General features: G+C 33.4%; 9 protein-coding genes across 18 annotated transcripts; 4 read left to right on the top strand and 5 right to left on the bottom strand.

Annotated features, from left to right (window-relative positions):
• Positions 1-810: 810 nt before the first annotated feature.
• On the bottom strand, positions 811-6,623 carry LOC105225645 (exportin-1). 4 transcript variants are annotated; one of them, XM_029549950.2, is made up of 7 exons: positions 6,341-6,623; positions 4,347-6,003; positions 3,319-3,689; positions 2,774-3,253; positions 2,357-2,689; positions 1,916-2,281; positions 811-1,676 (listed from the first exon to the last, which is right to left on the bottom strand). In XM_029549950.2, exons 2-7 carry the CDS (start codon positions 5,857-5,859, stop codon positions 1,527-1,529), a joined length of 3,213 nt encoding a protein of 1,070 aa, XP_029405810.1. In that variant the 5' UTR covers positions 5,860-6,003; positions 6,341-6,623; the 3' UTR covers positions 811-1,526. The 4 variants fall into 4 exon arrangements, with proteins under 4 accessions (XP_029405810.1, XP_011202506.1, XP_011202507.1 ...); XM_011204204.4 differs by having other exon boundaries at positions 4,347-5,986; XM_011204205.4 differs by having other exon boundaries at positions 4,347-5,986; positions 6,345-6,623.
• A 1,179-nt stretch (positions 6,624-7,802) lies between these two features.
• Positions 7,803-12,768, top strand: LOC105225643 (protein fuzzy homolog). 4 transcript variants are annotated; one of them, XM_029549953.2, is made up of 5 exons: positions 7,803-7,962; positions 8,041-8,604; positions 8,659-9,167; positions 9,284-9,337; positions 12,702-12,768. In XM_029549953.2, the coding sequence occupies exons 1-5, from the start codon at positions 7,885-7,887 to the stop codon at positions 12,751-12,753; spliced, it is 1,257 nt and encodes a 418-aa protein (XP_029405813.1). In that variant the 5' UTR covers positions 7,803-7,884; the 3' UTR covers positions 12,754-12,768. The 4 variants fall into 4 exon arrangements, with proteins under 4 accessions (XP_029405813.1, XP_049317849.1, XP_011202503.1 ...); XM_049461892.1 differs by lacking the exon at positions 12,702-12,768 and adding an exon at positions 11,987-12,050; XM_011204201.4 differs by lacking the exon at positions 12,702-12,768 and adding an exon at positions 11,225-11,854.
• LOC105225644 (proton-coupled amino acid transporter-like protein pathetic) lies at positions 11,352-15,442 on the bottom strand. Of its 3 annotated transcripts, XM_011204202.4 has the most exons (7): positions 15,018-15,441; positions 14,863-14,928; positions 14,132-14,279; positions 13,731-14,076; positions 13,110-13,652; positions 12,789-12,961; positions 11,352-11,709 (listed from the first exon to the last, which is right to left on the bottom strand). In XM_011204202.4, exons 3-7 carry the CDS (start codon positions 14,259-14,261, stop codon positions 11,465-11,467), a joined length of 1,437 nt encoding a protein of 478 aa, XP_011202504.1. In that variant the 5' UTR covers positions 14,262-14,279; positions 14,863-14,928; positions 15,018-15,441; the 3' UTR covers positions 11,352-11,464. The 3 variants fall into 3 exon arrangements, with proteins under 3 accessions (XP_011202504.1, XP_029405812.1, XP_029405811.1); XM_029549952.2 differs by lacking the exon at positions 14,863-14,928 and having other exon boundaries at positions 13,731-14,073; positions 15,018-15,442; XM_029549951.2 differs by lacking the exon at positions 14,863-14,928.
• Positions 15,443-16,476: 1,034 nt separating this feature from the next.
• Positions 16,477-16,997, top strand: LOC109579495 (dolichyl-diphosphooligosaccharide--protein glycosyltransferase subunit DAD1). The gene has a single exon (XM_019990039.3). The coding sequence runs from the start codon at positions 16,579-16,581 to the stop codon at positions 16,915-16,917; it is 339 nt and encodes a 112-aa protein (XP_019845598.1). The 5' UTR covers positions 16,477-16,578; the 3' UTR covers positions 16,918-16,997.
• On the bottom strand, positions 16,890-17,806 carry LOC105225642 (uncharacterized). Its single transcript, XM_011204198.4, has 2 exons — positions 17,297-17,806; positions 16,890-17,237 (listed from the first exon to the last, which is right to left on the bottom strand). The coding sequence occupies exons 1-2, from the start codon at positions 17,594-17,596 to the stop codon at positions 16,968-16,970; spliced, it is 570 nt and encodes a 189-aa protein (XP_011202500.2). The 5' UTR covers positions 17,597-17,806; the 3' UTR covers positions 16,890-16,967.
• A 503-nt stretch (positions 17,807-18,309) lies between these two features.
• On the top strand, positions 18,310-21,817 carry LOC105225641 (alanine--tRNA ligase, cytoplasmic). 2 transcript variants are annotated; one of them, XM_011204197.4, is made up of 3 exons: positions 18,310-18,463; positions 18,679-19,690; positions 19,765-21,817. In XM_011204197.4, the coding sequence occupies exons 2-3, from the start codon at positions 18,696-18,698 to the stop codon at positions 21,671-21,673; spliced, it is 2,904 nt and encodes a 967-aa protein (XP_011202499.2). In that variant the 5' UTR covers positions 18,310-18,463; positions 18,679-18,695; the 3' UTR covers positions 21,674-21,817. The 2 variants fall into 2 exon arrangements, with proteins under 2 accessions (XP_011202499.2, XP_049317689.1); XM_049461732.1 differs by having other exon boundaries at positions 18,357-18,457.
• LOC105225640 (haloacid dehalogenase-like hydrolase domain-containing protein 2) lies at positions 21,735-23,630 on the bottom strand. The gene is made up of 4 exons (XM_011204196.4): positions 23,476-23,630; positions 23,110-23,406; positions 22,831-23,050; positions 21,735-22,771 (listed from the first exon to the last, which is right to left on the bottom strand). Exons 1-4 carry the CDS (start codon positions 23,628-23,630, stop codon positions 22,607-22,609), a joined length of 837 nt encoding a protein of 278 aa, XP_011202498.3. The 3' UTR covers positions 21,735-22,606.
• A 99-nt stretch (positions 23,631-23,729) lies between these two features.
• LOC105225638 (mitochondrial ribosome-associated GTPase 2) lies at positions 23,730-25,006 on the top strand. The gene is made up of 2 exons (XM_011204194.4): positions 23,730-23,876; positions 23,940-25,006. The coding sequence occupies exons 1-2, from the start codon at positions 23,730-23,732 to the stop codon at positions 24,918-24,920; spliced, it is 1,128 nt and encodes a 375-aa protein (XP_011202496.2). The 3' UTR covers positions 24,921-25,006.
• On the bottom strand, positions 24,926-26,096 carry LOC105225639 (WD repeat-containing protein 82). The gene has a single exon (XM_011204195.4). The coding sequence runs from the start codon at positions 25,997-25,999 to the stop codon at positions 25,046-25,048; it is 954 nt and encodes a 317-aa protein (XP_011202497.1). The 5' UTR covers positions 26,000-26,096; the 3' UTR covers positions 24,926-25,045.
• Positions 26,097-26,190: the final 94 nt, after the last annotated feature.

The raw sequence follows: 26,190 nt of genomic DNA, 5'->3' as shown, positions 1-26,190 counted from the left end.
AAAGGTGGTCTAGTGGCCGATACCCAAAGAATACTTAAATTATGGAGGGAACACTTCTCCAGCTTGCTGAATAGCAGTGAAAGTATAACGCCACGCCAGGAAAAGGTGAACCCGATTCTCCAATCGAAGTCCCGAGTGCGACGACTCGAAATATCTCCTGTCATCAAACAGTCGCCGCACTCGGGACTTCGCTCTTACGTCACTGTTGACACGTCATTAACTTTGAAGTCGTAGATAATTTAGTCTATCTTGAATCCAGTATAAACACCACCAACAATGTCAGCTTGGAAATCCAGAATAACTCTTGCCAACAGGTGCTACTTCGGACTGAGTAAGCAATAGAGAAGTAAAGTTCTCTCTCGACAAACAAAAACCAAACTCTATAAGTCACTCATTCTTCCCATCCTGCTATATGGTGCAGAGACATGGACGATGACAATTCATTCCCAACCAAAAATCAGAGACTTCAAACTTGGCTGCCAAATCTAATTTTCGAAAAATTTTGTTAGTGAAATATTTGTATGCAGCTAAAAACTGTAAATTCGCCAGCAATAACAAGGGAATTTGAAAGCAACGTTTGTTTAATAAATACTTTACCTATCACAATCGGAAATCCGACTAAAACGTTGAAATAAAAATTTTCCGCTTTTTGTCGTCTTTCGCTGGTTTGCACCGTTTTTTATTTATATTCCAAGCAAGTATTGAACTCGCGCGATTCGCACATAAAAAGCAAAAAAAGATATATGTATATGAGAAATCTTTTATAATAAATTAGACATTAAGAAAACAAGTAATGATAAGAACATTGAGTTTTAGTTGTGAAATTAATTTCAAAGGTTTATTCCGTTCTATGTATAATTGCTTAGTTCAAATGGTAAAATAGTAGCAATCGTATTTTTTTACTATTGTATTTATGTCATCTCATCACGCTCTTTGCAAATGAATATGTTTCATAACGCATAATTTTCACAATATTTCGTTAAGTTTGATTTTATATTTAGTATATATATTTTTCTTTTACCAAACACATATTTCAAGACCATTTTGTCTGTATATGCATAATATATTTGTTGGTATAATTCATTTTCACTCACATACGCTTACAATCATTTGTGATTTATATAACAATTAACGCATTTTGCTCTTTTTCTTTAATGTAGTTTGCATTTGTTTCTCATTCAGTGTGTGTGTGTTTTTGATGTTTTGTTTTCTTTAATATACAAACTATTTCTAAATTTAATAAAGAAACGCAATCATTCGCTTTGTTGATTATATTAAATAGTCTAATAATATTTATATAGATTTATGATGTTGGATTTCTTAAACATTCATACTTCGACGACAAATATTCATTTCAAACATAACTTTAGAATTATTCAATTTTCTCATACGGGTATTAATTATAAAAAGATGCATTTGAATAATAATTTTTTGTGTGGATTTTCACTTGTTCCTTTTTCACGTAAATTAAAACATTCGCTCTTCACTCATAACATCTTTCAAATGTTGATATTGTTTTGTTATTTTTACTCATCCTGCATATCTTCCGGCAATTCGTGCGGATTCAACATGCCAGGTATATTACGCTGCATCAGACGCTTATTAGCCTGCTCCTCGCGAAGTGCTGCCTCTCTCTCTTCTAAGTATAAGTCGGAATCGTCCTCACCAGTTATTTCCTAAAATTAGAGACATACATTAGTTTGTAATTAAATTAACATTATTCAGGTTAAATCGATACACTACAAATTTTGTTATAAGATTTACAAAACCTCAAATTGAGTTCTATATTTCTACATACAAATTACATACATATAAAATATTTATTATAAAATAAATTATAACTAAAAAACTTTTTTTTAATTTGCAGCCTTTAAGCTTAAGAGATAATTGTTGTTTTCGTTTCGTGTTAACTCACCCTAATTTGTATAAGGAAATCTCTCAAATGCTCTTTAAATGCTTGCACATTTTCGTCCAGATTGAAAAGACCAGTCACAAAGACCTTTATCTGGTTATCAGTTAAGTGATTGAAAGCTGATTTCAGCAAAGAGGCCACATACTCTTGTATGAAAATGGTGTTGTCCGGTATTGGGCCAAGGCTAACAGTAATTTTGTTATTCTCCACCAATGAGAACATATATGCTAATATTGTAGCATGATTGGCGAGTCCTGCTGTGTGCGAAGTATCAGTGACAACGGAGAATATTTGCATTAAAATATCAGTGAAATACGTTTGATAGAAACTCTGCGCAGCCTGTGGGTGTTGTTCCAAATTTTGTAACATCTGTAGAAATAACAACATACATTATTGTATTTTACAAATTTTACTTAATGTGTGCTTGTTTCAAGTTTACAGTACCTTATATAAGATGTTCAGACCCATATCAGCAACATTGCGCATTGTGTGCTTAAAAGCCCATACAACGGAATCGAACACAAGCCTAAATTGTGCCGGTGGAATATTGAGAAATGCTTTAAAGCAATGCGCATTGACGGCTTGCAGCAACTCGTAAAAGCTGGTGCGGTGTTGTGGATAATCTTCGAAATTTTTATTAATCATATCTAGAGTGCACTCAAAGACGGCATCAAATATTTTTGGTACTTCGTTTGTGATGTGATTGCGGAGTTTGTGCACAATTATGGCCATTGAGCTAAGCACTTTTGGTTCTCGGGCAGACGGCACTTTACAACGCTGTAAATAAAATTTGTTATTTCATATAAATATGTACGTATGTATTTATGTTTTTAAATATGTGTATGTACTACTGATTTTTACCTGGTAATCTAACAAAACCGCATCGAGTAGTGGCGGAATAAAGTTATCCATAACCAATTGATTGTCATTAGAACGCGATACCCACTCCGAAATTAAATTCAAAGTCTCTTTTTTTACAACATTCATTGATTTTATAAGCGGTTGATTATTTACAACGACACCGTTTACCTCAATCGCCTGAATTATGTTCTCAGATGTTATTTTATAGACATTAAGCATATCCAAATATATGCGTCCCAACTGAATTACATAGGCATGCCCTAAAGCCTTACATGCGGCTACATTCGTCTTCAAAATGCTACCCAGCTGCTTTACAGCTGTCATATTTTTGAGAAAGTCAACATTCTTGGAGGCACGTGAGATTATATCATCCCAAACCTGGTTTGGCAAGAACATATACTTCTCAATTAAGGCGTCCTGCTGTACTTGATCAATCTGTGCGGATATCATGTAGCCCACTGCTTCGTAGAACGTATGTACCTAATGGTAAGCATTTAAATTAGTTAAACAATACGATTACACACACATTTTTAATCACTACTTGCCTGTTGAGGCTGCAAATCACAAATTATGCTGCTCATGGTACTTAATATTTCATCGATGAAGGTACATGCCTCATTAGGCTGTATGGTCACAAAGTAGCGTCTACATTTGATGGCAATTTTTATGAATGTATCGCAAGCCATATCCTGCACACCATCGTGCGTTTCGTGCATAAATTCGAAAAGTTTATTCACAACAGTTTTCAGAAATTTCCAATGAGCACGCAAAAAACGTGGGTACTGTCCAACAACATACATAATATTCGAGGCGATGATAGCCTTATTATCTTTACCCTTCTTTTGTTCACACAAGCCAAGTAAATCTTTAATAACTGTAACGAGGAATCGTTTTTCGTCTTCTTCGCAGAAAGCACCTACAAATAAGTTTACAGAGGATTGAAGTTATATACCAAATAAAATTAAGTGAAAGGACACTCTTTTCTACTCAATACTTTTTGGGTAAAATATTAAAAGAAAATTAAATTTAAATTGTAAAATGGTATAACAATATTGATAATAAAAGATAAACGACAACGAAAAAGTTTCAGAACGGATTAAACCTTGTAGAAACCGGATATAGCCAAATGAGATTAAAGCGTACTGCTTCTATTGAAAAAAATGAAGCCAGAGATAAAAAAGTTGACTATACAAGGCGATTTTGATCGAAAAGTTTTTATAACAGCTATATGTAATAGTGATCCGAATCGACAAATCAGCAGCTTTTGGAGGGAAAAATTACGTTTGCATAGTTTCAAAACTGAGGGAATAGTACGCATATATGAAAGCGGCGCACAGACAGATGGTTTAGATAAATTAACTCCGATCGTCATGCTAATCATTTAAATATATATATATATATGCTTTATAGGCACTCCGAACTTTCATTTTGGTTTAAAAACTTCGTAAAAATCTTAACATACCCTGTTCAAGGTAGAAAAATATCAAACGAATACATTCCTACATAATAACCTAATCCCAAAAATATGGAATTTAATATAATAATAAAAAATTATTTTTAAATGAAAGCTTACCTGATATGGATCCTATAGCCCAGCAAAGAGTGTTAAGGTTTTTCCATGAGAACTCTGTACCATTAACTTGATTCATTAGCTTTAATGTCATTATGCGTTCTGTGTCAGCATAATCCAAATGGGTAAGAAATACAAGGGTTTCGCGCATATTCTTATATAAATTTATGGCATTTGTATCTTTCATAAATTCTCGGACAACTTCGCCATTTTCATTTTCGACAACAAGTACTTCTTCAGGTTTAGCCATCCTTGAAATCATAATATATCGAACTTTAGATAAGATATTCCCGTAAAAGCGACGTCGAGGAAAAACATTACGTTTGGCTAACGATACTGCGTCAGTTTGAGTAATATGCGTTGTAGCGCCCACAAATGTTTCGCTGTTATAGAGATCCTCGACCAGATTATTCCAGTACTCCATACAAATTTTGAATACCTCAACATCCTCAACTTCGGATATCATTACCAAATAAAGTAGAGCTTGATTTAAATAATCGATATATTTGACGTCCTCAACAAGTTTACCATGTTCTTTTAGGAATGTGCACAAGAACATTGCCAAATTCTGAACAAAAACTTGTTCAGTGCTGCTGCCATTAGCGTAAATATGACTCATATTGGGATTTTGTCCAATCATTTGATCTAATTGCACCATCGTATCCTTGAACATCCTCGCAAAATTTTCGTTATAATCGGGCACAGAGAGGCCTGCAATCTCAGAGAGGCACTGCAATGTAACATTCCGAAACATTGGGACACTTAAAAATTTATAAATCAGTGTTTCAATTAATGCTGTCTCAAATATATAACCCAATGGAATCCAACTCAGGAATCGGAGCAATGTCTCTAAAGTAACTTGGATTAGAGGTGCGTTCATAGAACTTTCCAAAACAAAAGAACAAAGTTGAAATATTTGCGAAAATTCTGAGCACATGGTATCTTTTAGATGTTTAGCCTTCATTTGAGTTATTTGCCCAGCAGAAAAGTCAAAAACCTCTTCACTAAGGTTTTTTAAAATAACCATATTATTCTTGCAAAGGCTTTCGTTTGTCTTCGAAGCCCCTACAATGTCACTAATAAATGTCTCCCAGTTCCGAGGCCATTCACGTTTCAATATCTGTACCAATATTAAATTCAACTTGTTTAAGTAAACTTTATTTGCCTCCATTGTTTCAGGATCTGAGGATGTTTTAATAATAAGTCCAACAACATATTTCTTGATTCCCTCACACTGGTTGCGGGGTAAAATTTTCCAACGAGTTTTAATTACTTCTTCCAGTATTTGCAGTGCATAATATTTCGTTCTCTGATTTTGAGAGAATTCTAATATGCTGTCGACTCGCGTCCATGCATCTGGATGCTCACGCAATGTTGTAAGAATATCTTGTGCAAGGCGCAACTGCTCTCCCTGCGACGTATACAAGCATTCTACAATCTTGTCTAATAAGCTAATGTCAAGCTTCTGAGAAAAGTCCAACAATTTGCTGGCTTCCTCCGTCGAAAGCATCGCCATTGCCTTATAATAAAAGCAGCGCTCTCGTCTGCGTCTATCGTTGATGTTAGGATTAATTTTGTTGAAGACAAGTTTTTGTTCAGGGAGTTTGTATATTTAGGTATTGTATGTTATTTCACAGATGAATCTGAAAGTTAAAAACAACTAAAATGAAAACGTTGAAACGGTTTATTTTATAAATCATTGAGCAAAATGTGTGATTATATATATATTTTTATATGCTCCATTATTCTGTGACCCTTTCAGGCAATTGCGTCGCATGCGACATTCTACATTTCCATATGATTTTGTTTGCAAGCGTTTTGCCTCTTAAAATTGGTTAATATAAATGTTTTTGTACTTTTTTATATACTTTTAAGTCGTTTAAAGAACATTCGTACATTTTTCAGTAATATTAAAGTTTTCAGGAAAATGTGCGTGCCCCGCAAATACATCCATCACATACACTCTTCTTCTTCTTTGCTTTATGTATCGCACTTACCTACCAAGTATCAGCAGCCGTCGTTATAGTGCTCGCCTCGAATTTAATTAAAAATGCGAAAGAGTAAAAGAAAACTAATGGACGATATATCTTTTTTATAAATGGCGAAACTTCACTCGTAATCTTTCATTCAAATCCTTAAGTGAACTCACTACGCTCTTTCACACTCACAATTTATAAAATTTAACAAAATATTAGCGATTTTTCTACTAAAAAACGCTGATGACCGCAAAACGAAACTCACACAAATCCTCAGACTTAGAAAATCTTCACTTTCGTCGTTTCCTTTGATGTAAAATTCGTCTTTTAACATAATACCAAGAATAACGCGTCCCAGAGTTGTATTTGAAATTACTAAAATGGACGAACACGCTATTTTGTCACTACACTGAACAACTTAATTAATTGTTTCTCTAATGAAATCCAGACGCAAAGTCTATATTATAAGTAAATGTAACTAAAATTTAAACATTGAACTAACTACTTTTTATGAATAAATTTGAGAAAAAAAAACATTGTAGAATTATGCTAAGATTATTAAGCGGTAATCGGTTTCGTTTTGAATTAAAAACTCTACCACACTGGCAATCTGTGCAAGAGCCATGCGTGAAGAAGAGCCAAAGAGGAGAAAACAAGAATAAATCAACAACAAACCGATAGTTTTATTGGTATAACATAGCATAAATTAGCAATCCGTGGAATAAAATTTATAATAAAAATTTAAAATAAAGACTTTTATATACTCAACATATCATTGGGACAACTGGTTATAGTCAGTTATATACATATATAGTTAGGAAAAGGCAATGCAAGTTTTTATTATGATATGATCAAAAATAATAACACTTAGTTCACACGAGGATTTACTCTTAATTATTGCTTTATTTCTTAACTGCTATTAGCTATCAAAAAGAATACGACTGCGAAGAAAATCAAGGAAAAAGGTTTTTAATCCATAAATTTAATATTCTTATATTTCAATAATAATAATAATATGTATTTACATAATGCAAAAAACCAACTTCATTTCTGCTGCGAACTAAACCAGAGAATATAAAACAATGAGAAGGTGCAGGTTCGACAGGGAACATTTGTAAAATTTCAACCAGGGAACTCACCTCACTACGATGGAATTCACCCGTACGTGAATGGGGAATAATTTTTTTTGCCTATGTTAAAAAAATACATAACATAACATACAATTTCTATTTGTATTCTACTGCTACTTTTAATTATTATTATTATTAACATAGAGATGTATTTTTTTTTTAATCTAATCGATTTTTCGAATAAATTTAATAATTTAAATAACAAGTCAGAAAAGGTATGTTCGCATTTACATTTGAGAATTTCTAGTACTAAAATTTTATTTTCCATTTGACAAAGCAAAATGTAAAATTTGTTTACAGCCTTATTCAACACAGAGCAAAAATGTTACCGTTTGGTACACAGCCTTTATACCCGATTTTAGATTTGTTAATCTGGCAACACTGTCTTTGTATTTATGTTTTTTGAGTTCTAATTGGCTTTTATTTTTTAAAACTATGTCGATTTATATACTTTGTTTAACAACAAATGGGGGTCTACCGGTCTTTACCCGTAAAAAAGGAGATTGTGACAATGTGAGCGAAATCTTTTCTTATTAATTTTTCTAAAAACTTTGTATGTAAAAACTGATTAATTCCGTGTTCCTTTTGTAGCTACCTTTTTCTACTGTGGCTTCATTAAATGGTTTTCATATGTTTTTTAAATCGTTGGGCATAACGTTAGAGGTAACACATTCCGAAGATTGGACATATGTTTGGAGAGATTTTCACAATGCCGTAACTTTAATTGTTTGTGCACGGTCTATGACAGAAGGAGTATTGCAGACATTAGCAGAAATTGTTTTTGGATCAATATCACTTTTTGTTAATATTGATGAGCTTGTGGATTTAACTTTATTAGAGAGAATGAAAAAAGAAGCAAGAAATTATATGCCCGTTGTAGATGCTGCACTTGAAGCTTGCACAACACGCATATTGGGATTTACGAATTGTGTACTATCAACTGAAAACCAACAATTGGGCCAGCGATTAAACGACTTTAGTGGTCTTTGCGGTTCACTCTTTTGTTGCCTTGTAGTGGGGAATAATGTTACGGTCGGTACAGAAGGTTGGTGGGATTTGGATGTTATAGATCGTGAATTACTTCTGCTTTTATTGAATTCTTCAAGTACTTTACAAAATGATATTCCTGTTTATTTGCCGAAAAAGGACGCAACGGTAGGAAAAAATGTACTTAATTTGTTACATAATGGTATCTGTTTCCTTTAAAAGTTAGCATATAGATTCGTAACAATTCCATTGGCTCCAAGTAGTGTTATTTGTGTTATATGCGGAGCTGCCCCTAGTTTTCGTGAATTGCGGTCTATGGCCCAAGACGCATTTTGCTCAGAAAGCTTATTGCAGAACATGGAACGAAGCCTAACGCGCAGCTTACCGGAACAATTGGAGATCGATCAGTGTGTTCTGGCAATAATTGTAGCTAATCTGAGCATTAAAAAATGTATACTTGCACCTAATTCCATCCAAGCTACAGGTGGAAAAAGGACCATAGGAGGAGGCATTCTACGTTTAGATTTATTAAAAAAAATTTTCGATCAAACCGTTCAATACAATAAAAATATTAGTGGTGTGCATACAGAAGATCAAATACGTTCGCGTTGTATTGAACCAGTGGACCAATATTGGTGCTTGGATTACCACAAGTGTTATGCTCATTACGATACCATTGGAAACACTATTTTTATCTTATTTATGTCATCAGTTCCAACACCAGCAATGAGGTATGTTATATTTCAGAAATTAGTATATTAAAAGGAAAAGAAGTATGTATACAAATGTGTGAGATATTTAGTAGTAATCATAGCTCTTTTAATATCATATTACTACTTTTTTTCAGATTCATAGCCCAAAAACTTCTATACTCAATTCTACAAGACAAGACAATTAGCTGGTAAATTATAATTTAATATAATAATTATTATTTGAAATAATATATTTTGTGGAACATATATCATTTTATATAACATATATACGTATACATTTAATACATGTAATATTTAGGTATAATTTATTGTCTGAGAATACATTAGCTATTAAAACTATCGTTTCTTACATTGATACAGTCTGTATAATATTTTGGAAATTGTTATTGTCAGTGTTCTATATGTATATAACCACATAAGACGTAAATTTTTATCAATTTGTTAAATATTTTTAGCGCACAATGAGGAAAAATAATACCAAATTATTACTTAAACGTTACTATCATAAAATACATTAAATCGTTTTTTTTTCCTCAGTTGCTTTCATATTTTAATGTAATAATTCCCAATTTTCTTTTTTTTTTTGATAATTTGTATTGCTTTAAAATTTAAAATAACATTTTTCAAATATTTCAACCTTGATTTAATTAAAAACAGGTTGTGTCGATGCATGCATGCTTTCTCTTACAAAAGAAGTGTTTGTCTCCCTAATGTCAAAATCATTTGCTTTTTCATCAATGTTCTGTTTACATTTTGAAGATGATTATTCGGATTCAGTTATCACTCAAAAACAAAGACAAATATGTGTAAAATTGTGTTGATAGCCCAAAAACAACAATTCGTGAAAATTAATTTGATCCATAATGTGAAAATTAGCCGTTTTCTTTGGTATTGTGTTGTTTTTATGATTCAAAAATTTCAATCATTGAAAAAGCGTTTTGATTTATATAATTGAATTATGAATTTCAACCAATGAAAATGTGTTTTTTGAGTGTTAACTGAGTATTGATTGTAGATTACACAAAATCGTCAAAATGTAAACTGGAAATTCATTAGAAAAACAAAAAAGTTTTTTGACATTATTTATTAAATTTTTTTTTGTAAAAGAATATATGGTCCAAGGTAACACAACCTGCCAGAACTCTATTATCAGTGTCAACGTTATTTGGCAAGATGCGATTTCTATTTGATTGACATCATAAATTAGAAAAATAATTCTCTACACGTAGTATATGAATTAAAATTTTATAAAAATGCGAATAAAATCGAATAATAAATATTTATAAATAGAGTACAGAGATAAAATTGAGTATTGATTGGAAAATCTAATGAGAATATAATTTACATTAAAATACATACAGATAGAAAACACCTGCGTGTATGGATTTTTTATATCAATATTGTTACAAAATAAGTTTTCTCGTCGATATCTGACTTACTGGCATTTATCATATTTAATATTGTTAGTACCTCTTTCCAAGTGGCTGAACTTCAAAAATGTGTCTTTCTATAGCCTCTTACTCAATATTCATGAATGAATTTGAGCAATAAATTATATATTGACATTGAACGGAATGTTACCATTGAATATGGAAATCAATATTTAAATCAAATCGAGTAGGCAGGGTTAATACAATATCCTATTCTTAAAACACAATGAGAATTCAGGGTGACTCTTGTAATGTCTTATATTTTCTACTTATATTACAACATTTAATGCTTTGGTTTGTAAGATGTCATATTATCCACATGCATTTGGCGCTTGTACTTTTATTACTTGTTTATATAAATTCTTTTTTGTTTTGTGGTTTTAAATTTGCTATTGCACATTGTACATTTTATACAGATTCCATCAAATCTGAAGTAAGGATAGCGTTTGGAATATTATATATACTTCATTTACTGATTTGTGGAAGTTAAAACTTCTAAATAACTCATGCACGTGCAGAAGTTGTATTTATGCAACTAATATAAGCTTAATTGCTTCTTTTTGTTATAAATAAAGAATTTAGCTTACATTGTTAATTAAAACATGGTTAATAAATAGAAATTATTGTTTTTTTGTGCTTTTAAAGAGATTAAATCCACTAAATTATGCATCTGGACAACAATATAATAATTTATTTTAATAAAAATAGCACTTCACAGCTCAAAATTAAGATAATTCATAGCATATATGTTTGTTATAATTTTGTTTACACTACTTATTTTTGTAAAGAGTTACTTTTTACTTACAATTCTCGGTAGGTTATACTTTATCGGCTTTCGATAAGATACATTTAAATTTATACATGTTTCGTCTTTTAAATAAGTAACTAATTTATACCAGGGTTGAGAATTTGATCTAAGCTTGCATAAGTGCCAAAGAAAAAGCCGCATAAGCCAAAGAGCAGAATTGCAATATCTTTCCATAATATCCAATTATACTTGCCCAAACCCACAGGATAAAATGTGATTATGTCAATTATTGGTGGAGCAATTAGCGCCAACGCCGAACTGCTGACAGCTCCCACTAAAGAAATTATTGGCCCCAAATTTGGTATGCAAACAGCCAGGAGAACTAAAAATAAACAATAAATTTTAATAAAATTCAGCTTTGCCCTTACCAAATAATTCTATTTATTCCTATTGATCAACAATATATTGATATAAATTACTTTGTTAGATGTTCATGTAACTTTACGAGATTATATATACATACAAATAAATTATTTATGGCTTTTAAATACGCAGGGACAATAACACACATTGTGAAGAACTTTAACTCAAAGGAATAAGAAGCTATCAAAAGTATTTAAAATGCTGATAATTTATGTATGTAAATATACATTTTATAGGGTCTCCGACGTTTCCTTCCAAATGTTTCAAACTTCATGGCAAACTTAATCGCACTATTTCCGCAATCGTTTTAAAACGAAATAAGAATAACTATTTAGCATTCCTGTAGGCCCAGGAAACGTGAAGAGAGTTGCATACGAGGTCGTGCTTGGACCGGAGACTTCAAGAGTCCGTTACAGGCCGGAGTGCAGTGTTCTGGCATGTCTTAAGCTTCTTCGTCTACGTTTTACTTTATCAATTTAAACAACAACGGGTCTAGGTTACCGAGTAAGGGCCGTTTTTTGGCGAATGGATGTGAATGGAATGGAATTTATACGTTTTTCCTTCATCGTGCAATTTTTTTTTTACCAATCGACACCCTAAATCTGTGCAGTGGCTTTTAGGACATATTCTAAATAGCTTCTTATTTTCAGTTTATGGTGTTCAAAGGAGTATAAAATTACAAATACTCCAATACTTAAATTAATATGAAAAATACTTCGAAATAACCGCTTTTTTGTTTAAATATTACTTATAACTATTTTATTGGCTAACTTAATTTAATGAACATGTTATCAGTGTCACTTAAACGCGAAATTTCCAAAAAAAAAAAATCATGCAAGTTGTTGATATTGACGCTCTATTCATTCACCTTCATCGCAAACACATAACCGAAATGTCTCGATTTTTTAAGTATAAGTCTAAAGCAACTGTTTAACTATTTCACTATTCCAGGAATGGAGCTATCAAATTATGTCGTAATATAATATGCAAGATTTTTGAATAAGTTCGGACCAAAAAAATGTATATACGATTACTTACATGTAAAAATAACTAATACAATCCGTAGAGCCGTCGATGCTAAATCTTTTGTGCGTTGGTCCTCGCATTGATTGCGAACGAAGGGCTCAACAATATTAACAGGTACATAGAATTGCAGAGTGTATGATAAGAATATTGCTACGGCCATAGCTATGCGTACCATCTGCGAAATGCTATAAAAAGAATGGGCTTTTATAAACATGTATAATTAATATTAAAGTTATTGCAATTGTGCTGAGCCTACTTTTGCCTTACACTAGCTAATTATTTTTTTTAATTTGTTGCATATAATAATATTAATTTTAAATGCTCATAACTTACAATTGATCGGGAGGTAAATTTAAAGTTATGCTGCCCTTCACACTCTCCCCATACTTCAAATAACCGAAGAAGCCAACTGTGGTATACAGACATGCCACGATAGTCATTCCAGTGTTCAATACGCCCGTTGAGCCTCCAAAATCTTCAGGTCTTTTCATATTATTTTCTAATGGTAATATTACACCAATTCCCTCAAATGCATATATTGCTGTGCCGAAATACAATGGTAGCTGAGCCCAAGATGCAACAGGCTTTACTGTGTCCGTGTCAGGTAAATCTTGTAGTATATAAAAAAATGAGAATGCTAGACCTAATACGGTAAGTGCTGCTGCAGCTAATGACACTGGTGTTAGGTATTTGAGATTGCGCACAAGATTTAGAGGTATCATTGGAAGCAAAATAAGTGTTAAGTAAACTTTAACATTTACATAATTGTGTGGAAAATAATGATCCACCACCTCTTTTATGTTAAATGCCACAAAAACAAAGTATACACAGCAGAATCCAATTTGGGTGATGAATAGGAAGGTCGTTATCATACGCCTAAAATAAAGATGTTTTGATATTATATGCATATATTAAAAGTAATTGTTGGTTATACGTTGGAAAACTTAACCCTACCGTGCAATGTGCGAGTAACGTCTTAAGCCACTGGGTCCTGTCTCGAATGAACAGAACGCTACTTCCGAAAAGCTGAGTGATGGCTGTTGAAGTCTTCGACAGAGCTCATGAGAACATTTGACCAGCATATGCATGCAGTGTGTGCAAATCGCTCCCATTATTAGCGTACCAAATAGTCCCACATAAAGGCCAGCGTTTTTAAAAGCATCTGGCATTGCTAAAATTCCTGTGCCGATGTTACCCTTTAGTAAATGCACTAACGTGTCAAAATTCGAGGTGGGATGCTCCAAAGTCCGATGCAAAGAAGGATTATAGGTGGACTTGTCTAAACTCTCATTTGAGCCTGCTATTTGAAATAAGAATGTTATAACAAAGAATAAAATTAAGTAACCGTAAACTACCAATGCTTTCTTCACTTTGAACATTTACTAATGTATTTTCAGGAGAATTTCGAACATCTGGTCGGGGTGGATATCTGCCTTCCGACGCAGTATTTTCCGACTGAAGCAAAAGAGGTTGACGTTCGGTCATTTTCTTCTTATTTATTGGCTATGAAAATATGAGGGATGATAAAGGAGAACAAAAATATTGTAATTTAATCAAACTCGGGAAAATAATACAAATTAAAAACGAAAAAAAAAAAAAATATAAATATTGGTAAATGCATATATCTTTTTGGAATTTTGTGAATTTTCAGAAAACAATTATTGTTAAGGAATATTCTTTATATAAAAAAGACAGAGACGTTAATTATCTTATTTAAGTGATTAAATAGCTAAATATATCACAGAGTGATAACTAACAGCAAATAGATACTGGATAGCAAATACCAAGGCTATAGATAATAGTTTACGTAATGTATACAATATGCTGCGTACAGACAGTTCATTTGTTTATAGTGCACATAATTTTAAGTATAATTAACTAACAAATAGTGAAATTTTTTAGTGTTATTGGAACAAATATAATAAACTACAATTATACGCCCTAATTACATTTTAAATATTAAATAAAAATAAGGGTGTAATTGATAAAGATAACACAATAAAACTCAAATAAGTGTTTATTGTAATGCGATAAACAAATTTGACAAAATCAATATGTAGCAAAGAAAATAGTATTTAAAACTTACATCTGATTTTAAAGAAACCGAAACTGATGTGGAAGTAATAATCACAGATTTATTATGGTTCTACAACTGGAATAAAAAATTCATAAATTATAATTAACAAATAAAAAGGCACATATCCAAATTAAAGAAGATTTTGATTAAATCAATTATCAAACCTGTTGAAGTTTTGTAAGAGGAGTTATATCTTCCATTGATTATTTGTTAATTATGATATTTAAATTAAAATCCTTGAAGCAAGGTGGGAGCTTGTTCCCCAGTTTCCTCTTCAATTATCACCAAAAAGTTACTAATTACAAGTTCCGATTTTGCTACAATACCAAAACAATAAGAACGATGACTAAATGCGAAACACTGTCTGGCACTGATACTGTTGCAAAGTGGAAATTTTCTGCTTGATACTGTCTGCATTCAACATAAATGGTAAAGTTTTATGTTATCTGCACCCGAAGAAAAAACAAATATTTATTCTGGCTTGTTAAAACCTAGCAAAAAAATATAACAGCATTGAATATTTACGCAGATTGCTGTTATTAATTGCAACTCCCACAATAAACACAAAAGATTTCCAGTGCTACCATTCATCTAACACATTTTTAACCCGTCATGACCCAAATAGAGGATGATGTCATTTTCGCCGCATATCAGAACGAAGCACAAGGAAAAAATTAAGAAGCTATCTCTATTAGTTTATTATACCAAAATTTTTAACACAACGTAACAATGAGAATAGTTTTAAAAATGCTAAATGATGAGAAGAGTGAAATAATTCTTATTCCTAAATGGCCATTATTGAAGCATTTGCTACATTTTGCAATGAGAAAATTTTAATACCGCCAATTATCGTCTCCCTATTTTATTATGATTTTGTTAGATTAATTACCCTGTCCTCGTGCCCTCTCAAAAACCATCACCATCACTATTGAGAGGGTTTTGTGATTTGCGAGGCTTTCCCTATGCTGCTTAAATGCTCACAATTACCTTTCAAATTTGTGATGTCTGAAAGTAAACCTCGCAATGCACAAACGATTGTGTTTGTTCCAATTGCGTTATCTATTACAAATATAAGTATTACTATAAATATGTAACGTACAGTTTTTCTACATTTTACTTCTTTCTGAGTATGAATAAAAAGACACATACATATTTATATAGAAATAAGACAAGACACGATTTTATTTGTAAATATTAGTGCATGCGAATAAAAAGATATTTATGTTTAAATAATTTGTTGTAATGATGCACTTGCTGCTAAGTTGGTTTTTCACATTTTGAAATTTTAAAAACAAATTAAATTATACATATGCAGCAAATTTAATAGATTTGCAAAATTACTTTTATTGGCTACCCATTTCTTTATTTTGGCTTATTTGTTGTTGTAAAACACCTGGTTCACAGCAAATTGCTTTTCACCTCATGGTGCTGAGTTTACTGTGCTTTTTTCTTGTGAGGTTTGAGCAAGAATAAGCTCACAAACAAACTTCAGAAATAAATTGTGAGGTTTTTTCAGAATAGGGCTGTTATAGTTAGAAATATATGAGTTTGAGATATGGTTGCTATTGAAATATAGAGTCAATATTGTAGACACATGCTAAAGACGTTTCATCAACAAGCTAGATAAAAAGTTACCATCTCTAATTGAATACCACCCTGATTTCTACGTGTCTTTTAAATTTGTTGCTGCATATATATTTTTGTTGAACGACGTAAAAATACACAATGACTGGAATTAAAGGCATAGTTGCAAAATATTATAACGACTATGTCGAAAATACCCCTCGGAAACTAAAGTTGGTGGACACCTATTTGGCATACGTACTCCTTACCGGCGTTATTCAGTTCGCGTATTGTTGTTTAGTCGGCACATTCCCCTTCAACTCGTTCCTGTCAGGCTTTATAAGTACTGTAAGCTGCTTCGTACTGGGAGTTTGTTTGCGGCTTCAGGCGAATCCACAAAATAAAGCGATATTTGTAGGTATTTCTCCGGAACGAGGTTTTGCCGATTTTATTTTTGCCCACGTTATACTACATTTAGTAGTTATGAATTTTATTGGATAAATATATTATGAGATAATGGTACATTATAAATATATAAATAATAAAAAATATCAATTTATCAACTGAAGATAACTTTCAAATGGATCGATTTCAATTTCACAAAACTCTAAAGCAATTTCTGGTTCGGGTATTTCATGTCTTAACGATGGTATGCGATCGAGCCAGTGACAGAGATCCGGCGATGGTGTTTTGTTAGTCTTTTTGTATTTATTAGGATTTGCGCTGCACTGCTTCTGAATCAATATTGTGTCATTAACATTAATTGGTGTAAGATTTTTAAACACCACTTGGTCTGTGTTAAAGTTCAGCCTTTGAGTGACCTGTTAAATTAAATCGTTTGAAATTTTAAAACTGTATTCAAATGTATGGAAGTTTTTACCTTGGGAGCAATTATAGCTTTTGATCGTGGTGTTAAATCGATGTCCTTTTTAAATACTTGTGGGCGCAAAGACTGAACGTTTTCAATTTGATTAACTTCACGCAAAATAGTATTCATTTGAGGTGTTTTATATTGTTTTTCATTAGGACAAATATTAACTTTCTCTTTTACTAGCTCTATATGGTTGATTCGATCCGTGTCACTTTTTACACATTTTAATTTCAAGTTAGGATTACCTTCATACTTTCGAGAAATGTTCTTTTTAATAATGTTGATAGATTTTCCTTGTTTACTGGACATTGTAAATATATTGATATAAAATTTTAAAGTTGGTTTTTGTTTTATCGATTGTATTTTAAAATCCGATAATCACTTTTTCAATATGTTCTTCATTACGGTTGTTACACACTTTACAAAGATAATTATCTCAAATTTTGCCAAACTTACAATAATACATTTGTAATAAAATAGTTCAAAGGATTAACAGAAACTAAAAACGTGAAAAGGCCACATTTAAATAATTACACAATAGTAAAATAGTCTCCTATTCGCGTTGGTGGCCTTCGGCGCGCGTTAAAAAAAAGTTATTAGTCTGAATGCTTTCTATCAACCACAGTTAAATTTTGCAATTGCTATAACCATTGTGAGGGGTATGACCTCCGAAGGTTTTGCAAATTCAGTTATTAAAGTAAAACACTATTTTCTAGTCAATAAATATCCTTGTCTCTTATTGAAACAATCAAATCGCAAACAAAAAAAATCAATTTGTTATAAGGAGCACTACACGACATTGAAATTCATTTTACGTTCGTACTTAAAGCCTTTACACAAGAAAATCTCACCTGCACACATACTGATTGATCGGACATGAACATCTTTCTTTGAGAGTTTGAGGAGGAATAGAATCAGAAAAATTACTTTTACATTGATTTTAATAAATTAGTCAAATTAATCGATTTATAGGTTTATCGACAATGAAGACACTGTGTAAGGTTTCTTAAACTCTTTAGCATGGTTGTAATTTCGTTATAATCGATTTTGATATGCATTTAATGGAATCACAGCTGATTTAAACCAATATCGTTTTTATATCCAAATGATCGAAGTAGTCATCCTTCGGGTTGCTGAAATTCAATAATAATTATACTATTGGAAATTGTGGTAAAAGTGAGCATGATTAAATTATTTCAGCAACACATTTCAAAATACTTTTCATTGAAGTCGATTAGTTGATTAGTTAAAAACGTCTCTAAATCAAAAAAAACACTTGATTAGTATTTTGAATGTGTGCTGTGACACGAATGCACTTTCACAATAGAAAGTGCAATATTTAGAGCACGTGTCGCAAGTGGTAATTTTATTTGTTGATATTGTTTTTACAGAACATAACATTTCTGAAATGAAAGTTTTAACCGCAAATGAAATCCGTGAGGCCTTTCTAGGCTTTTTTAAAGAGAAGGATCATCTTTACGTTCATTCATCTAGTACAATACCCCTAGATGATCCCACTTTACTATTCGCCAACGCTGGCATGAACCAGTTCAAACCAATATTTTTGGGCACGGCAGATCCTAATAGTGAAATGGCAAAATGGGTTCGTACCACAAATACTCAAAAGTGTATACGAGCCGGTGGTAAACACAACGATTTGGATGATGTAGGCAAAGATGTGTACCATCACACATTCTTTGAAATGCTTGGAAATTGGTCATTTGGAGATTATTTTAAAAAAGAAATATGCACATGGGCTTGGGAATTCTTAACGGAACGTATGAAACTGCCGAAGGACCGGTTATATGTTACCTATTTTGGTGGAGATAAAGCTTCTGGGCTTGAACCAGATCTTGAATGCAAACAAATTTGGTTAGATCTCGGGCTATGCCCCGAGCATATCTTACCTGGCAGTATGAAGGACAACTTTTGGGAAATGGGAGAAACTGGACCATGCGGACCTTGCTCCGAATTGCATTTCGATAGAATTGGTGGTCGTAGTGTACCCGAACTCGTAAATGTAGATGATCCAGATGTTTTAGAAATCTGGAACTTAGTGTTTATACAATATAACCGTGAGTCCGATGGTAGTCTAAAACCACTACCAAAGAAACATATCGATTGTGGCATGGGTTTCGAGAGATTAGTGTCTGTAATTCAAAATAAAAGATCCAACTACGATACTGATTTATTCGTACCGCTCTTCAAAGCCATACAAGAGGGTACAGGTGCACCAGAATATGCAGGTCGTGTGGGTGCTGAAGATGTGGAAGGTATAGACATGGCATACCGTGTGCTGGCAGATCATGCCAGAACAATAACCATTGCACTCGCTGATGGTGGCACGCCAGATAATACCGGAAGAGGATATGTACTTAGACGGATACTTCGCCGTGCTGTAAGGTAAGAATTAACCCCTTGCGATGATAACAAGATCATTTCACAAAAAATGAACATTTATTATATTTTTACTTTAGGTATGCTACTGAGAAACTAAATGCCAAGCCCGGCTTCTTTGGGTCACTGGTTCACACTGTGGTAGATTTACTTGGAGATGCGTTTCCAGAGGTACGAAAAAATCCTCAACAGATAATTGATATAATTAATGAAGAGGAAGCACAGTTTTTGAAAACCCTTTCGCGCGGCCGAGATCTTTTCAATCGTACTGTAGCTAAATTGAGTAACCAAAATGTAATTCCTGGTGATTTGGCCTGGAAGTTATACGACACATATGGATTTCCGGTTGATTTGACTCAGTTAATGGCTGAAGAAAAAAACCTTGAAATCAATATGGAAGAGTATGAACTAGCGAAACAAGCTGCATACATTATGTCACAAGGAAAGAGCACTACCAAAGCTGATGAAATCGACCTAGATGTACATGCCATTTCCGAGTTGCAATCTAAATCCATTCAAATCACAAATGATTCCTTTAAATACAAATATGAAGCTGAATCCGAAAATTTGGATTCACCTTACAAATTTACTTCATGCACTGCCAAAATACTTGCATTACGTTTTGGGAACCAATTCGTGCATAAGATAGAAGCTGGTAGTAAGGCAGGTATCATTTTAGACCAAACAAATTTTTATGCAGAAAGTGGTGGTCAAATATATGACAAGGGACTATTTGTTAAACTTAATAATGCCGATGATAAATTCATTGTTGATGCTGTTTATAACCGCGGCGGTTACATTTTACATATTGGAGTAGCTGATGGAGAGTTCACTGTAGGCGATGAAATTGATCTTAAAATCGATACTGAGCGGCGTTGGTTGACCATGAAAAACCATTCCGCCACTCATGCTCTAAATCATAGCTTGCTTCAAGTTCTAGGCAAAGAGACTGATCAGAAAGGATCATTAGTTGTACCAGATAAATTGCGTTTTGATTTTAGTAGCAAATCTGCTATGACAATCGAGCAAGTTGCAAAGGCAGAACTATTAACACGAGATATTGTTTATAAAAATGTCCCTATATACGCAAAAGAAACAAAGTTGGCCAATGCAAAGAAGATCCGTGGACTACGCTCTGTATTCGATGAGGTCTACCCCGACCCAGTGCGTGTTATATCGTTTGGGGTGAATGTTGAAGAACTTGAAAATAATCTCGATAGCGATGCCGGAGAGAAAACATCAGTAGAATTTTGTGGCGGTACACATTTACAACGTTCGGGTCATATGATGGAGTTTGTAATTACTAGCGAGGAAGCAATCGCTAAAGGCATTCGACGTATCGTTGCACTTACTGGTCCTGAAGCAGTAAAAGCTTTAGAGAAATATGATCAACTTCATAAACAAATACAAACGTTAAAAACTACAATTGAAGATGATAAAGATGGCAAGAACTCCAAGAACTATGTGAGACAAATTGTCGAATTGACCGAAGAGGTGTCTCAAGCTATCATACCATATGTGAAGAAAGACGAAATGCGCAATCTGCTAAAGCAATTAAAAAAGACACTCGACGATAAGGAGCGAACGTTGAAGGCTGCTGTTTCTGTAACAGTAATTGAAAAAACAAAGGAAATTTGTCAAGAAAACCCCAAAGCCACATTGTTAGTAAAGCAATTTGAGGCTTATAACAATACTAAAGCACTCGATGGTGCCTTGAAGCAAGTTCGTGCCTTATGCCCTGACGCAGCTGCTTTATTTTTATCAGTTGACCCCGATTCGAAGAAAATATTTTGTTTGGCTTCAGTGCCAAAGAGTGCTGTGAATAAGGGGCTAAAGGCCAACGAATGGGTGCAGCAGTTGAGTGAAGTTATTGGTGGAAAAGGAGGTGGAAAACCTGAATCTGCTCAAGCTTCTGGCACAAATTACGAAAATGTAGATGAGGTCATACGTGTAGCTACAGAATTTGCAAAACTCAAAGTTGGTGCTTAATAAAGTTAATAACCTATAAGGAATTACTATTTAAAATTTGAGAAATTAAAATTGTGCGATATAATTTATTTCAAATATTTTATTTTTTGGCTTTTGCATTTAATAAAAATATGCCTTTCTTATACAAACATTCGAAAGTAAAAATGTAGTTTTTCATGTAATTGGTTATAGTAAACGAATTATAAACATGGATATAAAGCAAATACATGATCATCCAGCCCCTATTCAAAAAGGGATCTCACCCTTAAAAATAAAAGCCCTCGGTAGGACAACGTAGCCGGACAACGGTTTGCATCAAAAAGAAAGGGGTTTCTAGTTTTTTTCTAGCAACATTTTTAGGTACAAACACACTTCAAGTCGAATCGGGGATACTTAATAAAAAATAAATAGATTTATCTTGATTTTGATCGATCAGTTTGAATATCAGCTACATGTTATGGTTCCGATCTGAAGGATTGTTCGAAGAATGTATCGATAAATAATATGCATCAAATAAACAAGTTTTAGATTAAAATGGTGAGTTTGGATGGATGATCGATCAGTTTGTATTGCAGCTATAGCCCACAATGATCCAATATCGGAAATTCCGGGAAATGAGCATTTCCTTGAGAAAAGCAGGTGAACAAATTTTCCATGACTAGTTCGCGTATCACGGCTAAAAAAAAACTCAGCACGTTACGCTACTAATTTATATATGTAAAATATACATATTTCAAAGGGTCTCTAATGTTCCCTATTTGATGGGTATGTGCGACCTTCGTGTCAACCTTAATATTACCCTTAATATATGTAAATATATTACTGAATTATAAAAACAAAGCAAAATAACTAATTTTAACTATTGGAATTAAAACCCTAAACTAAAATTTTAGTAATTAAATTTTATATATAATATACGTAATAAATTGTATCGAGTTTGTTTGCATTTTTAATTTAATTTAAATTAGTCTTTATTATCCAGTCCACTGCTTTTGAAAAGTTTTCTACTATGACTGTTGGTTGCTCCGGAACTATAATGTTTGGTAAATATTTTCCTGTTTTTACTTGAATTCCTATGAGCCCTATCTTCATTGCACCAGCAATGTCGTCAATCGGATCCTGTAAAAAATACGATAAGCTTTAATAATATATATTCATGGAATAAATATGTTACTGACATCTCCGATCATAACACATTCTTCCGGACATATACCCTCAGGTATGGCGCTTTTAAAAAAATATTCATTGGGTTTTCCTATCAGTATAGAATTTACTGCCGCTGCATATTCCAACCCTTTAACAAACGCTCCTGGACCTAAGGCTAGACCATCGGCTCTTTTGTAGTATTTACCTTGGTGTATGGCTACAAGTCGGTTATTCTTATTGGCCATAAGTAAACTGTAGATAAATACTATGAGAACTAAACAATGTATTGCATTATTATGAGCCTAACTTACTTAAACGCTTTATTCAAATTTTCATAGTAGAATTCACTTGGAGCTAATCCAACTACCACTGAATCCAATTCAAGATTTGGATCTGAGGCACGAAAATCTGATTTTGCGTCTTCACTTAACAAGTACAGTGGGTTAAGTTTCTCCTTCTCAACGTAATTTGCAGCAGCACTCAATGAACTAAAAATTTCATGTGCTTCCAATTCAAATCCAATTTTTCGTAAACGCTCATGAAGTGTTTTTCTAGATTCCTTTGTAGTGTTAGTTACAAATTTTATCTGAATATCCGTATCGCGCAACCTGTAGGTTATAATTAAGATGTTGCAGTTTATATCTTATTTGCTTATTGCTTATTTGTTATGTAAAAACCTTTTTAATGCGTTTACAGCATCCGCAGTCGGCTCATTTTCTATATGCAGAGTGCCACTTAAATCAATTAGAGCCGCTTTTATGACCATGTTTAAACTTCTTCGCGAATAGAAATGTTTACAAATGCTCGCTCCAAATCCAAATCCCACACTCATAATAGCCGATAACAAAATTTCGATTATGGTAAGAATGTCAAGTCAGAACAACACATGGGTGTTGCATACATAGCAACAATTGTTGTTTAAAAAACCAAAATGTTTGCTGCTCGAAGTTTGCTATATTTTAGAAAAATATCTTTAATTTCTCCTGTTAAAAATTCTAAACGGCTTGTATTGCGAAGAGAGACACATTCCGTACCACAAGCGTTGCGTTCGACAAAACCGAAATCTAACAGAAAAGAGGTTGGTTTAAATAAATACATAAGTATGTATGTGTTTCTAAATAAAATTTGATAATTATAATAGCCAATTTATTTCGTGGATTCCAAACAAGTACAAGTTATCGGGGGAAAGGGAGGCGATGGCTGCATCTCGTTTTTACAACTCTGGTGCAATGAAAGAGCCGGTCCTGACGGCGGTGATGGCGGAAATGGAGGTCATGTAATTTTTCAAACTTCGACCGACGTGCGTAACTTTAATCATGTCCTAAGTAAAATCCGAGGATTGCCCGGAGAAAATGGTCGAGGTGAGCATTGTCACGGAAAGAATGCTCAGCACACAATTGTGAAAGTTCCAGTGGGGACGGTTGTACGGAATAGAGGGGGCCAAATAGTGGGTGATTTAAGTGAAGTTAATATAATGTTTGTAGCTGCTCGTGGTGGTGTTGGCGGTAAAGGAAACAAATTCTTTGCCACTTCAGTTCAAAAAAGTCCAAAAATTTCAGAGTATGGCCCTGAAGGCGAAGATATTTCATACATTTTAGAATTAAGAACTATGGCTGATATAGGATTTATTGGTCAACCAAATGCTGGTAAGAGTACTTTGCTGAATGCAATAACACGAGCGAAGCCGAAAGTTGCTCCGTACGCATTTACAACGCTTCGACCCTACGTTGGAATGGTACAATATGATGACTTTACTCAATTGGCAATTGCCGACTTACCAGGTTTAATACGTGATTCACATCTGAATAAAGGCCTCGGAATACAGTTCCTAAAGCATGCAGAGCGATGCAAAGTGTTACTTATTGTTTTGGATGCTAGTTTAGATAACCCTTCCCTCCAATACGAACAACTTATGCATGAGTTAAGAAAATTCAGTAAAAACTTAGCAGAACGGCCAAAAATAATTGTAGCGAACAAAATGGATATTCCCGAAGCTAAAAATAATTTTCAAGATCTTCAAAACGAACTCAAAGTAAAGGTAATACCTATTAGTGCTAAAACTGGTGCAAATCTGTCGGAATTGTTAAGAGTTATGCGCGAGTATTATGAATTATACAAATAAGATAATAACTTGTTAAAAAATCAACGTTTATTGTTATTCATTCAGTCATACGTAGTAAATAAAACTAAGAGCTTAAGTTCAAGTAATAGTAGTATATAAGACCATTTATTTATTTTGGTTATATTTTATTGGTCATCTTCGGCAGTTGGTAGCCAAAAAGCCATATTCGTACATGCCGATGCAAGCATCATGTATTTGGGGTTAAATTGTACGCACTGTACTGGTCCAGGGTGGTCCCCATTTAAAACACACACTTTGCAGCCCGTATCAGCATTCCAAATATGAACTCGTCCATCTGTACTTCCAGAGAAAATAAATTGAGAATCTGGGCTGAAACTCGCTTCTATGGGAATACCCTTGTTGTTGGGATAACCAGTAAAGGTTTGCAAGGGCGTGCCATGAAAGGCATCTACTAAACGTATAATGGATCCATTTGTACTGATAAGAATTATCTTGCCATCCCTTGAGAATTTCAAACCAGTCCAGTCACACTCTTTCTCTTGATATAACTTAAAAGTTACGAAAGGGCCTTTATCGAATGAACGCAAGTCATACAATTTGATGCTTTCAGAATTGACACCAGCAGCAAATATTAATCCTTCCGGATCGTATGCCGCAACGGGGCGACCAGGTAAATTCATCAAACCTTGACAGTTCGGTGAGCGCAAATCCCACAATCGCAATGTTTTATCCAATGATCCGGAGAGAAAAGTGTCTTCCACCGGCGAAATACACAGTGAAATTACTTTCTTAGTATGTCCAGGGAAGTAACGCAAATACTTATTGTCATGGAGGCTAAGATAACGAATGTTGTCATCGACCTTCGTTGAACTATGTATTGCAGTATTGTTAGCGTGCGTAAACCTTATGAGATCCACGCCATATTTTTTGGAGTTAACTGTTCGAGATTGTATTCCTTTCTCACAATCGTATATTACAATTTGATCATCCTCGCTGCATGAAATCAAATGTTCTCCATTCGGCGAAAAATCTATTGCGTTAATTTTGTCGGTATTTTCACGGAAAACTTTTGCCACCTTGAAACTTTTCACAACGGAATCTATAAGTTTCATTTTCATTTTGGCGTACTTTTATATTATTTTAAAACGTAAACAACTAGTAGTAAATGATGAAATGCCAATTAAAACTGATTCGTCCAATAACCACACGGCTATCGATAACTTTAACGATGTCATGTTTTTACCTGACAATCGATATACATATGTATATGTATATTTTCATTTCTATTTCATTCATACATTTCTCTGAA

This window comes from Bactrocera dorsalis, chromosome 1, assembly GCF_023373825.1.
Source record: "Bactrocera dorsalis isolate Fly_Bdor chromosome 1, ASM2337382v1, whole genome shotgun sequence".
NCBI classification, from domain to species: Eukaryota; Metazoa; Arthropoda; class Insecta; order Diptera; family Tephritidae; genus Bactrocera; species Bactrocera dorsalis.
This window is presented reverse-complemented; position numbering and strand designations above follow the sequence as displayed.

Coding starts and splice junctions, on each gene's coding strand:
- LOC105225640 (XM_011204196.4), bottom strand. CDS start 23,630: ATGAGTGTGGGATTTGGATTTGGAGCGAGCATTTGTAAACATTTCTAT. Junction 23,407..23,475: donor GCTGTAAACGCATTAAAAAG/GTTTTTACATAA, acceptor TATAACCTACAG/GTTGCGCGATACGGATATTC. Junction 23,051..23,109: donor AATTTGAATAAAGCGTTTAA/GTAAGTTAGGCT, acceptor ATTTATCTACAG/TTTACTTATGGCCAATAAGA.
- LOC105225641 (XM_011204197.4), top strand. CDS start 18,696: ATGAAAGTTTTAACCGCAAATGAAATCCGTGAGGCCTTTCTAGGCTTT. Junction 19,691..19,764: donor ATACTTCGCCGTGCTGTAAG/GTAAGAATTAAC, acceptor TTTTTACTTTAG/GTATGCTACTGAGAAACTAA.
- LOC105225638 (XM_011204194.4), top strand. CDS start 23,730: ATGTTTGCTGCTCGAAGTTTGCTATATTTTAGAAAAATATCTTTAATT. Junction 23,877..23,939: donor CGAAATCTAACAGAAAAGAG/GTTGGTTTAAAT, acceptor TAATTATAATAG/CCAATTTATTTCGTGGATTC.
- LOC109579495 (XM_019990039.3), top strand. CDS start 16,579: ATGACTGGAATTAAAGGCATAGTTGCAAAATATTATAACGACTATGTC.
- LOC105225639 (XM_011204195.4), bottom strand. CDS start 25,999: ATGAAAATGAAACTTATAGATTCCGTTGTGAAAAGTTTCAAGGTGGCA.
- LOC105225645 (XM_029549950.2), bottom strand. CDS start 5,859: ATGGCGATGCTTTCGACGGAGGAAGCCAGCAAATTGTTGGACTTTTCT. Junction 3,690..4,346: donor GGCTATAGGATCCATATCAG/GTAAGCTTTCAT, acceptor ACTTATTTGTAG/GTGCTTTCTGCGAAGAAGAC. Junction 3,254..3,318: donor GTGATTTGCAGCCTCAACAG/GCAAGTAGTGAT, acceptor GCTTACCATTAG/GTACATACGTTCTACGAAGC.
- LOC105225644 (XM_029549951.2), bottom strand. CDS start 15,053: ATGGAAGATATAACTCCTCTTACAAAACTTCAACAG. Junction 14,280..15,017: donor CTCTTACAAAACTTCAACAG/GTTTGATAATTG, acceptor ATATTTTCATAG/CCAATAAATAAGAAGAAAAT. Junction 11,710..12,788: donor TGTATTAGTTATTTTTACAT/GTAAGTAATCGT, acceptor GTTTATTTTTAG/TTCTCCTGGCTGTTTGCATA.
- LOC105225643 (XM_029549953.2), top strand. CDS start 7,885: ATGTCGATTTATATACTTTGTTTAACAACAAATGGGGGTCTACCGGTC. Junction 7,963..8,040: donor AAAAAGGAGATTGTGACAAT/GTGAGCGAAATC, acceptor TTCCTTTTGTAG/CTACCTTTTTCTACTGTGGC. Junction 9,168..9,283: donor GTTCCAACACCAGCAATGAG/GTATGTTATATT, acceptor ACTTTTTTTCAG/ATTCATAGCCCAAAAACTTC.
- LOC105225642 (XM_011204198.4), bottom strand. CDS start 17,596: ATGTCCAGTAAACAAGGAAAATCTATCAACATTATTAAAAAGAACATT. Junction 17,238..17,296: donor AAGCTATAATTGCTCCCAAG/GTAAAAACTTCC, acceptor TTAATTTAACAG/GTCACTCAAAGGCTGAACTT.